This window comes from Meles meles, chromosome 10, assembly GCF_922984935.1.
Source record: "Meles meles chromosome 10, mMelMel3.1 paternal haplotype, whole genome shotgun sequence".
Lineage (NCBI taxonomy): Eukaryota > Metazoa > Chordata > Mammalia > Carnivora > Mustelidae > Meles > Meles meles.
In genome coordinates, this window is record NC_060075.1 from 27699024 (window position 1) to 27711563 (window position 12540).

Genomic DNA, 12540 nt, shown 5'->3' on the forward strand with positions numbered 1-12540 from the left:
TCTGTGAATCACCAGGTTTACACACTTCACAGCACTCACCATAGCACATACCCTTCCCCAATGTCCATTACCCCACCACCCTCTCCCTACCCCCCTCCCCCTGGCAACCCTCAGTTTGTTTTATGAAATTAAGAGCCTCTTATGGTTTGTCTTCCTCCCGATCCCATCTTGTTTCATTTATTCTTTTCCTCCCCCCTAGACCCCCCACGGTGCATCTCCACTTCATATCAGGGAGATCATATGGTAGTTGTCTTTCTCCGATTGACTTATTTTGCTAAGCATAATACCCTCTAGTTCCATCCACATCGTCGCAAATGGCAAGATTTCATTTCTTTTGATGGCTGCATAGTATTCCATTGTGTGTGTGTGTGTGTGTGTGTGTGTGTGTGTGTGTGTGTGTGTGTATACACCACATCTTCTTTATTCATTCATCTGTTGATGGACATCTAGGTTCTTTCCATAGTTTGGCTATTGTGGACATTGCTGCTATAAACATTCATACACCCTAATGGTTTTTATAGTTCCCTCCCCAAAAAGGAATGCGATTCAGATATGGTGGTCTAGATCAGAAGAAATGTGGGATCTGTTGTTAGAAATTTTGATAATAGCTTTTAGCATGAATCATTTGCCAGAATAGTAAATCAAGGCCCACCCTCATCTGGGGAAGCAACTCTGAAAGCAAGTCCAGTACCCAAGCATATTAAAAACTGGAGTAAGAGCAAGGATCAGGACAAAAGGTCAGTAGACTAGTCATCCCTAGGGACTAGGTGAGACAGACTAGTTCTCAAAATGTGGTTTCCCCAACCAAGGGCAATGGAATTACCTGGGAACTTTTAAGAAATTCCCGTTCTTTAAAAAATTTTTTTAAAATATTTTATTTACTTATTTGACACAGAGAGAGAGAGAGGGAAAGAGGGAACACAAGCAGGGAGTGGGAGAGAAGAAGTAGGTACCCTGCTAAACAGGGAGCCCAATGCAGGGCTCGATCTCCGGGCCCTGGGATCATGACCTGAGCCAAAGGTAAACACCTAACAACTGAGCTACCCTGGTGCCCCAATAAATTCCCATTCTTGAATTAGAAACTGAATCAGAAACAGTGGGGACAGAACTCATGAGTGTATATTTTAAAAAGCTTTCCTGGTGATTATGATGGACTGATTTTCAAGAGGACATCTAGGGGGTTAAATTTACTACTACCAACAACTACCTTCCCCCGTAGCATATAAGATATATAGCATTCTACCACCATATCTGAAGTGATTTCATGCTCTGGACTTGAATTCATTTGCTGGGCCACGAATAGTGAGAACCATCCATGTCTATTGCTCAAGTTATAATCCCTCTCCCTGCTCCCACTAGGTTTTATGCAGATTTCTGTGCATTGTATTTTCTTTTCAGATACTCTTTGAATATCATGTGATTAATATTGTGTGGAAGAGTTTGGACAAACTAGTAAGTTTTCTTGTCTTTTAGAACACGTATAACTATCTTTGTACCTTATGAGAAATATTCATGTACTGTTCCTGGAATCAGAGGTGATCATTTGATCTAGGAATATACATTTAATACGGTACAGGTTCAATATTAAGAATAAGGAAATATAAAAAAAAAGAATAAGGAAATATCAAGATGAATAAGACAGAGCTTTCAGGCTAATAATGGACAAACCAGATATATACAAACTAATTATATTTACCAAATAGAAAATTTGTATGTCACTGGCTTTGACAGCATATTATGATATATTAAAATGACACACAATAGTTTTTTTTTAACAGTTTTCTTTAATGGACTGGCACAGCAGCTATTGGTAGACAAATGACATCAAAGTTATATAATCTTATAGTTCCAATCCATTCAGCCATTACTAACTTTCCAAGGACAAACCTAGTTGACCTGGGTCAGGGAGAAAAGGCAATAATGCTAATTCTTATTTATTTATTTTTTAAGATTTTATTTATTTATTTGAGAGAGAGACAGTGAGAGAGAGCATGAGAGAGGAGATAGTCAGATGGAGAAGCAGACTCCTCGTGGAGCTAGGAGCCAGATACCGGACTCAAGCCCAATACTCCGGGATCATGATCTCATGATCCAAGCCAAAGGCAGTTGCTCAACCAACTGAGCCACCCAGGTGCCTCTGCTAATTCTTATTAAAGACCAAAAAAAAAAAAAAAGGAAGGAATGAAAAGGACTGCTTACATCCTAGAGACAATTTTACAATTTTTTATGTATGTGATATGCATGTACTATATACAAATGCTGTCACCTTCATAAAACTAGAAAGCAAATACTAGTTAAATTTAATACTTTATATTATTGTTTTGTCTTTAAAAAGATCCCCTCTCTAGTCATCCAGTGTTCTAAAGTTCTGTTGGTTGCCACCTTTCTCCAACTGAATCAACTTGCTACTGAGTGCCTACAAATATTCTTCCTAGGTTCAGGGAATTTCTGACCTTACGAATCTGCAGATCCCTAAAGTTGAACCTGAAATCTCAGGCCCCCTTGCAGCAAGAGGTACAGGTATGTGACTTTTTTCTAAATAGACAAATCCATGGGCAACTGTGATTTCAAAGCACAAAGAAGTGGGTGGCAAAGGAATCCATTCTGGCAAAGGTGGCAGCAGAAATACACAGCTTTAAAGAAAGAAAGAAGAGAAATATACAGCTTTTAGAAACCTAGAAGAGATTCTGGTTTCTCGTTCCCAATATTAGCAGTGGATTTATGGTGTCTGTGTCCAGAGATGAGGACAGGTGAGAGTTCACTGGAGCAATTCCAGAGTGAATTGCTTATGTGTAGTTTCTAGTTGTGTAAAGAATACATCAGGAGGTAAGTTTGACCAACAGACATTCTGAAAAGGGAAGAGAAAAAGTGAGTGGAGAAAATGATGAGAAAATAACCTAATACAAATTTCAAGTACCAAAGAACATGAGGTTTTAGGTAGAAAATGGTTTTGGAATACCCAGTACAATGACTGAATATATATAAAAAATGCCACTATGATACATCATCAAATTGCAGAATTCCATGAGCAAAGAGAAGATCCTAAGAACTTCTAGAAATAATAAAAAGTCACACAAAGGATCACAATCAGAATCATATCACCATATTTTAACAGCAATGTTGAAAATTAGAAATCAATGGAATAACACCCTCAGATTCTGAAGAAAACTGATTTTCATTCTGAAATCTATCTACCCTGTTAAACTATCAGCCAAGGATTAGAATAAGACAGAATCTGATATGCAAGGTGTCCAAAATTTAACTTTCTACAGTTTTTTTTTTTTTCCCCTAGGGAAGTCACTAATGGATATAGACTACCAAAATGAGGGAATAAACCAATTTAGATAACACAGGATCCAGAAATAGAGGGCCCAAGAATAAGAGGGTTGAAGGGAAATCCCAGATAACAACCATGTAGTCAACAGAGCTATAGACTAGGTTAACAATGATGGGGGAGTACTCAGGGAGAGAGGTCTCTGATTTAAAAATAAACAAACAACAATGTAAGTATATCAAATAGATTTCTGATACATGTAATTATCTGGAAAATAGTATGGGGAGGGATTTTATAGTTGTTAATGAATATGGAAGAAATGCAAAAATTAAACAAAAGAAAATTTGAGGAAATCATTGAGGGGAAAAAAAAAACCAACAAAGTTAAAGTAGTATAAGGATGTAAATATAATCATAGTGCAACACTTGGCTCATTAGAGACTAACACACATCTTTCTGTGTGATAATGACTTAAAAAATTGTTCTGTAACTATGTGGGAAGGGAGAGAAAAGCAGGAGTGGTAGTTTAAGAGATAAATCCTTGCCATTTATAATAGAAAGTTAATAGATAATACTTTAAATTGATCACTTAGTATATAGCAGCTTAGCCTATTATTTATAAATACATATGTAAAAACCAGAAGAAACAATGAGGAAGTCTCTGCGGAGAGTCAATGAGAATAGAGAAGGAAGCATGAAGATTCTGTTTTTGTTGTTATAAACTTTGTAGTTTTTTTTTTCATTATGTGCATGTATCACTTTATAAAACTAAATATTGATTTTAGAAAGTTATATGCATCTTGAAATATATTCAAATACCAAATCATTATGTCGTTTACCTGAAACTAATATAATGTTACATGTCAATTATATCTCAATTTAAAAAAAGCCTAGATTTCAACTCTGAAATGGAAAAAGAACTACGAATTACTAAGCCTGAAGTAGAAAAGAGCAATAAAAACACAAAAATTATTGAAATAGAAAATCAAATAAACCTGATCAATATAAAAACAACAACATATTAGATGATAGGGATGACCATATCCTTCACCCTGATACTTTTAGTGAGGTAATGGGGATCTGTGTTGTCTTCAAATGATCACAAGTATCCAAGATGCTTACCAATTCAATCAAGGTAGACTGACATGGAGCACATTATAACAAAGGAAGCGATGTTTTTCCCCCTTCTCATCTGAAATAATTAAACTGACAGCCATTGAATATTCATTAACATTAAAGAGCAACAGCAGAAAAAACCAGTACGTATGTAATGGGAACCATTACATACTTAGCTGTTTAAATAATTTCTTCAAAAAGGTACTGAGGTGGGAAACAAAGGCAGAAGAAAAATTGTTAACTTTCCTTACTACCTACAGCCCATTGACACGTCCTTGAAACAGGCAGACTGACATTCCTCTAGGGACTCAACTGCCCCCCTCAATGTTAATAATACTTTGCTAAGGGCAAAAAGCAACCCTAGCCTGACCGCCCACCCCCACCCCACCCCCAACCTAGATCCTATAAGTTTACTTTAATGTATAAAAATTCCTTTGGAAACTTCCTTTATCTGTAAACCCACCAAGTTATGTGTTGGCAATCATCTCCCAAGCATATGGCCCAACGGTATCCATCTGAAGGATCTCATGACAAAGGTTTTATCAGCTAGTAATACATGACATTTTACCAACAATAGCCAGCTAGCCCCCTCAAGATCCTGAAACCTTTGCTTCTGAATTCCTTTGAGACTTATGCTATCCTTAACCCCCTCCCAACTTTAAAGTATATAATGGGCCACCCCTCATGACCCCAGTGCAGCTCTTTCTGCCCATGGGTCCTGTCCCAATGCTTTAATAAAATCAACTTTTTGCACCAAAGATGTCTCAAGAATTCTTTCTTGGCTGTTGGTTTCAATCCCTAATGTCATCTTTCTTACATCAGGTATACATTAGGCATCTGGAGATTATGCCATATAGTGGTAGTGACTATCACTATAATTCACTAGCATGAGTAAGAATTCAGTTTTCTACTAACATCAATAAGAAATTAGAATGAATTGTAAATAAGCTATCTATTTCTTAAAAAGTAAGCTTCAAAGAGACTTATACTCAAAAGGAATTTAAAAGGAAGAGGAAAGGGCACCTGGGTGGCTCAGTTGGTTAGCGTCTGAATCTTGATTTTGGCTCAGGTCATGATCTCAGGGTTGTGAGATTGAGTCCCCTATTGTGCTATGTGCTGGGTGTGGAGCCTGCTTAAGATTCTCTCTCCCCCTCTGCCCCTCCCCATCTCTCCTCTCTAAAAAAATAAAAATAAAAGGAAGAGGGAAGGGAAAATAGTTTGCTAGCTTTTTAAGATTGTAGTTGATGAAAAACAAAACATTCAGCATTCAATGAGAGAAAGTACTAGGACAAATTCTCTTGCACACTGCTATGTGAAACATTTACATAAACATGCATAGAAACATTTTACAATGTGAACATTTTAAACCCAAGGCACTTGGACGTTGGTTGGTAGAAGTCACATTCATCATCCCTGCAGTATCCTGGTTCACTGTTGTTCTGTCTCTATAACTCAGTTCTGCCAAGTAAAGCAGCTACTCAGTACTGATAATTATGGCTACAATGGCTGCTGAATGCAATTGATCCTGTGTGCGGCTACCTCCCATTCCTCTGCAATGATGGGTGTCACTACATAACTATTAACATTAGCAATGAGAACAGGGTGTTTCAAAGGACGTGTAATAGTATACAAACAATGATATCTGTGAGAAGAAAAGTGGATTAACAAAGGAGAAATTTGCAAAATATAATAATGGCAGGGAATCCATATGCCCTCATTTCCATAAATAAGCTACCCTAATGTCTTCTGTTAAAATAAGGACTTTACCTTAAAGGATCATAGCAAAGAAAGAAGAAAATAGAAGTACTTAGAATACATTCTGAGTCATGGAAAGTCAAATGGAAGAAATTAAATTTAAGAATTGCCTTATTCTTATTTTCAGACATTTTAATACAGCATATGCATTTTATACCCACATGAAGATAAAATCCATACAGTCTTCTTAACCTAGCTTATAAATTTCAAGATAGTGAAAGGGAAACAGAATCCTTCTTATTTCCTGGACCAAATCCAATCTCTCAAACTGGGTAAAAAGAATTTGAGATAAGAAAATAACTTGCCAAAGAAAACAGAAAGAAAGATGTCTTGTGTTCTGCCAAATAGAGGATATGCTATCAAGAATAAAAGAAGAGACTTGCTAGAACTTTAAAACAAACCAAGCTGCTACTGCTTGGTCTCAGGATGAACATGGAAAAATAAAATCCTTGTATGCATGCTAAGAAGGGAAAACCCCAAATATTGCTTGTTCACATGCTCATAAGAGTAAGGAAGTCGTATTTTCAATGTAATGTTCACAGTAAGATTTTCCACATTTTAAGAATAAGGAGTTGGACAAAGGCCAAAGAAAAGCAAAAATAAGAAGGAAGGGGTAGAAAATAAAAACTTAGATTGCAATTTTGTGGACAAAATAACAATATTTCAAATTTTGAGTCAAAGTTAAAGAAATAATTTGGGCCATCATCATTTCTAAACAAAGAACAGGGGCAAACAGTCAGAAAATTGCACCTAGAAATAGATGACATTTAATATTTCCTGAGAGGAAAAAAAAAAAAGGCAATTAAAACAGTACATAGTCCAGGCTAACAGGAGGTTGTGAAATGATTGGAACCTAATAGTTAACTCATAGCTGATGTCCCTTCAACTAGCTTTCCATGCGCCTGCTTTTTCCCATAGCCCTCTTCCATGGCTCTCTCTCTGATCTTCAGAATAACTGGGTGGCCTATAGGCTTTTAAAAGCTGACCTTCTGCATAAAAATTGCTGCTTTTCAGTTTTTATTAATGAGTAAAATTAACATTAGAAAATACAATATTATAAAATATTATTTAATATTATAAAGATAATATTAGAAACAAATATGAGTCTGTCTCTAGATTTATAGTTTTTAAAGGTTTGTAATTTTGGCATAGTGGGACATACTTAGTCCATGTGACATACTATATAGCCTTAGTCGAAATTCTGCTAACAAAGAAATAATTCACCACTGTATATTTGGAGAAGTACACAGTTCTAAATGCGAAAAACAGTTTTTGAAGTATCATATTTAGATACCACAAAGGTAAAAATACACATTTCAACTCAACTTTTGATCCTTAGCTAAGGGAAGGGAAGCTGATCACAGGCAAAGGCAAGACAAGAAGACCATAAGCAAGGATGGTCAATAATGAACAAATAATATTTGAGTAACCACTATGTGTCAGATATTTTACATATATTTTCTTCGTAAATTTTACAACTTTGAAGCAGGTTTAATTATCTCTATACTACACCTTTATTAAATAAAAATTGTTTTCATTTTACAGATCAAGACTCAGGCAACTTGTCCAAGGTCCATAAGATTGTATATATACACGGCAGAACAAGAACTCCACGTAGGCCTATCTAAAGTGTGTCTTTGTTACTACACTGGTTCACAGGTTTGACACTATTAGGACTCTGATTTCTATTATTTCTCAAAAATTTGTACTGCTTTCTGCTGTCACTGTGGTTTTAATTTAAAGGAACCGTACTTTTAAGAGACAAACTGATGTGATGTCTGTTAGCTTTGTAATTCAGAGGCAACTGCAAGTTTACATTTCTGCCTAAATCTCATTATTTTATAAAAAGTCAGCTTGTGGGGCGCCTGGGTGGCTCAGTGGGTTAAGCCGCTGCCTTCGGCTCGGGTCATGATCTCAGGGTCCTGGGATCGAGTCCCGCATCGGGCTCTCTGCTCAGCAGGGAGCCTGCTTCCCTCTCTATCTCTCTCTCTCTCTGCCTGCCTCTCTATCTACTTGTGATCTCTCTCTGTCAAATAAATAAATAAAATATTAAAAAAAAAGTCAGCTTGCTTTTCTTGAATCACTTTTCCCCCTAACACTACTAATCAAGTTTAATTTTGAGATGTCCATATTTTATAAGAGGACTCCCAGGACTACATGATCTCATTTTCCTTTCTAGATATCTTAGTTAGTTTCATAAGGGCAGCTTTAATTTTGAATTTTTATAATATTTTCAAAGTTCATTTATCATGGCTTATCAGTTTCTTTAGTACAGAGGAGACTTGCATTGAAAGCTAAAGGGATGTTAAAATCAAATAGTTTTACCAAATTTTATCTGGTGTAACATGGGGGTCAGGTTTAATATATGGCAACTCCTTTGTTTATTGAAATTGAATAATTACCAAACACAATGGTAAGGATTATACAATAAATGATGTTTAAAGTGGAGATATCAGGGGCGCCTGGGTGGCTCAGATGGTTCAATGCCCTCAGCTCAGGTCATGATCCCGGGGTCTTGGGATTGAGCCCTGCATCCCCGTCCTGGCACAGTGGGGAGCCAGCTTCTCCCTCTCCCTCTCCCCCTGATCATTTTCTCTCTCTCCCCGGTATCTCTTTCTCAAATGAATAAATAAAATCGTAAAAAAAAAAAGCGGGTAAGTCAGATACTTATTGCTGCAGGGCTATTCTTTACGTTTCGGTAAGTGCAAAACCTCGTTTAACAATATTTGTTTAGTATTTAATTTACTGAACAAAGAACGTTATCCTAAGTAACTATCAATATTCTGAGGCATACAAATTTAACAAAAATTCTTGAGATTTTCTTCTAAGGATTAAATCAGACTACCTATTTTCCTGTGTGACATCCCCGAATGGTCGCATTCCTTTTGGATAAAAAGACAAGAGTGTTTGGGGTTTGAGAGTAAGAAAAAGATGGGGGGGGGTAAGCATATTTTCCAATTCACAAGACAGGGAAAAATGTGTTCAGGGGACGTCAGAGAAGAGAAATTGAATTTAAACGTTCCAAATACATTTATCCCACGCAACACTTCAGGCAAGCGGTAGAATTTTTATTTATTTATTTATTTTTAAGCGCGTTTGGTTTTTGTTAACATCCATCAGCAAGATCTCTCTTTCACAACACTGGGAGAGGCCTGTTTGTTCCTCCACTCCCACTGTTGAAGTTTGGACAAAGTTTGAGAAACCCCAGGCACCTGCGGCTCTGACCGAAACCGAGGAGGAGCACAGGGAGCGCGTCCCCTCTTTGCAGTCTTCCGTCTCCAGATGCCAGATCTTTCTGACCTGCGATGTGAACGTCCGGCTGCCGCGCCCCCAAAATAAGAGCTATTCTGGGGAGGGGGACCTGGGTCTTCACCGACGCTTCGCCAAGGTGTGCGTGCGCGGCCCAGGGGCGGGCGGCCGCTCTTTTGTGCAGGCGGCTGCCGCCGGGCCCTAACTCCCCAGAAGAGAGGCCAGAGGCCGGGACCGGTACGCGTGATCACAGCTCCGCGTCCCACCTAGCAGCCCGCGCCCCGCCGGAAGGGGGCGGGGCGTCGGGCCGGCGCGGCGAGGCCGGCCGCGGCGTGGGGTGGAGGGGGGCTCCTCAGGGGCCCGGCCCGCAGCCGCGCGTTTCCGGCGCGCTCCCCCGCGTCCTGCGTCCTGTGGTCTCGTCCGCCCCCGCTGCCATGTTGGATTGTGCGGCCGCCACCGCCGCCGCTGCTGCCGCCGAAGAAGGTTTGGAGGAGGAGTTGGGAGTTTAGCGCAGTCGCCAGAGAACGAAGACAACGGCCATCCGGCCGGAGCCTAGCCGGGCGGGAGCCGGGAGCTTCCCTTTCTCTGCGCGACCCGTCGTTGGCTCCTCCTTCCCGTGGCCTCCTCCTCCCCGCGCCCGAGGAGCTGCGAGATGCTGCGCCTCTGATTCCCCTCCTCCTACCCCTGTCACCGAGAGGGGAAAGAGCGCTCGCCTACTCGCCGGAGACGGCCCTGGACTCGCAACCCCGCCAGCGAAACCATGAGCTCCGGCCAGCAGCAGCCGCCGCCACCGCGGAGGGTTACCAATGTGGGGTCCTTGCTGCTCACCCCGCAGGAGAATGAGTCTCTCTTCACCTTCCTCGGCAAGAAATGTGTGGTCAGTGGCCGAGACCCGCGTCGCCATCCCCTCCCCGACGTTACCTCACGGGCCCGGGCTTAAGGGCCGGGAAGTGGGAGTGGGGAAGAAGGCGGGAGCGGCGCGGGGAGGGTCCGGCTGCCGGCCAGGCCTCCAGCCAGCCGGCTCTCTGGGTACGGGCACTGCGGGCCGGGGCTGCCGGACACCTCTCCCGAAGCTGCCCGTGAGCAGGGAAGTGTCACCTCCGCAGGCCTGTCCTGGAACCCTGCCTGGCCGGGCCCGGGTCTGCACCCTTGCTGCTGGTTCAAACTTTGCTCTCAGGCCACAAGGGGATTTTATTCTTGCACGAGCTGCTCGAGCTTAAAAACCGGGCCTCTGTACTGGCCCTCACTACACCTCCTACTGCTTGATGTGGGGGTACCTTCTTTCACAATGGCTGAGGTTCAGGAGTGGGTAGGTCAAGGAATGAAGCCCAGATATGAATGAAGAGGACCAGATTGGGGTATTTGATCCCCCTTTAGGATCCCAGGAGGGAATGAAGTAGAGTGCATCGGTTCAGAATGAGGGCAGGAAATGCTACTGATCCCCATTTGCAGAGAACCAGCGTTTATTTTTCCAGCAATCTTGCTCAGGCCTGGTTTCTGCTCTCCTCCCCACTGATTTTTTTTCCCCCATTGGTGGGAAGAGGTGCTGCTCTCCCCACAACCATGCGCAGGGGAACCGCAATCTCTAGTAGTTCTCGGCCTTTGGGGGCCCGAGAGTGATTCTTAGGTTGGTGCTGTGCGGCCTGTTCCAACCCCAGATGGCCGGTTGGGAGCAAGCAGTTCTGCTGTGGGAAGGGGAATGTGTGTTGTTGACGGAAGCATTCATTACATTGGCTGCTGGCACTTCTGGGGGTGGGGAGGTTCTGCTCTGTGGTGTAGGCCTTGTCAGGCTGCATCTTACTGCGGTGCCTGGGTTGAACTGTGGTTGAGTTCGTTCAAACACTGTTTGGGCCCCTTTCTCCCCTCTTTGCGTGTTAGCACCTGCACAGTATGTGCCAAGGCGACCCAGGAAACCACTACTGAAATGTCCACAGAGCAGTACCATTTTACAACTTTTCTTGATCGTGTTAAATATGTCAAGCTAGGCTGCGTCTGCTTGTTTAAGAAGTTAAGATTAGACAATTTCTGGAAAGTTACCTTATGGGTTAATTGTTAACTTTATAGGAGTCAACCTTTTGTATCCTCTTGGAGATTGAATCATTACATTTAATTCAGATGTGTTTCATATTTTGCTGATTAGAAGAATGAAATAAGAAGACTGGTTTAAAATCAGTATTTTGGGAAACGACTTTAAGGGTAATCAAGCCCCCCCCCCCCCCCACTGCTTTTAAACAAATGAGAAAACTGAGCCAGTGAACCCTAAGTCACACAGCAGTTTAGTAATGTAACCAGAACTAGAAAACCAGGACTCCTGATGCCTAGTCTGTTGTACTTTCCACTACATCATGTTGTTTTAGAAGGTTTTTTTCTTACTTGTTATTGATTTATTTCAAAAAGTGGTGCAGAAGGACTAATCACTTCTTTTTTTTTCCATCAGAACTTGATACAATTGTTAAAGCAGCACTAACTTTTGTATATTTTTCGTTTAGGAAAATCTCCAGCTCTTTAAATGTTACATTATCTGCAAATGAAAAAAAATTAAAATTTCACTGGTTTATTTTCATTTGCTGTGTAATCTGTGTCAGAAAGGAAGTAGTTGTATTATGTTTTACATACCAGACACATTAACTTTAGGCAGGAAGGACATTACATTTAAACACGAGTACACTGACTAATTGCTCTGTGCTTACCTGTGATGTTTACTGGTTTCAAAAAAAAGATGCAAAAGAATACTGTCATTGAGATAGTCTTGCTTTCTGGTTAGCATAAGTGGATTGCAGAATGAGCCATCAGTATTCAGTGCTCAATATCTTTGTCATCTATTATTCATCACCTTTACCTTTTGAATTTGTTATTTAAAACCACACTCTAGTGGTATGAAATTATTGTGAAGATTAACTTTTAATATTTGAAGCCTCCAGTTACTTGAGTAAAGTAAGACTATTTAATTTTTTGGACGATCTTTTTTTCTTCTTTGCTGACTGTGCAGTTTTTTTTTTTAGTTTAAAATAATAGTGAAATAGATTATCTCATTTTTAAAAAAATCAGCAATAACGTTTACAAGTCAGACCAGATTTGTTAAAGAAGAAGTGTATTCAGAGCCATATCTAAGAGTTCAAGGAATGAAACATAAGTAGTAATAGTCCC

At 40.4% G+C, this 12540-nt stretch overlaps 1 protein-coding gene across 1 annotated transcript in view; it reads left to right on the top strand.

Annotated features, from left to right (window-relative positions):
- The first annotated feature begins 9257 nt into the window (after positions 1-9257).
- Positions 9258-12540, top strand: part of WASL (WASP like actin nucleation promoting factor) — a 70511-nt gene continuing 67228 nt past the window's right edge. The window contains 1 exon segment of the mRNA XM_046020399.1: positions 9258-10270. Coding sequence (XP_045876355.1) covers positions 10154-10270 — 117 coding nt within the window. The 5' untranslated portion in view covers positions 9258-10153.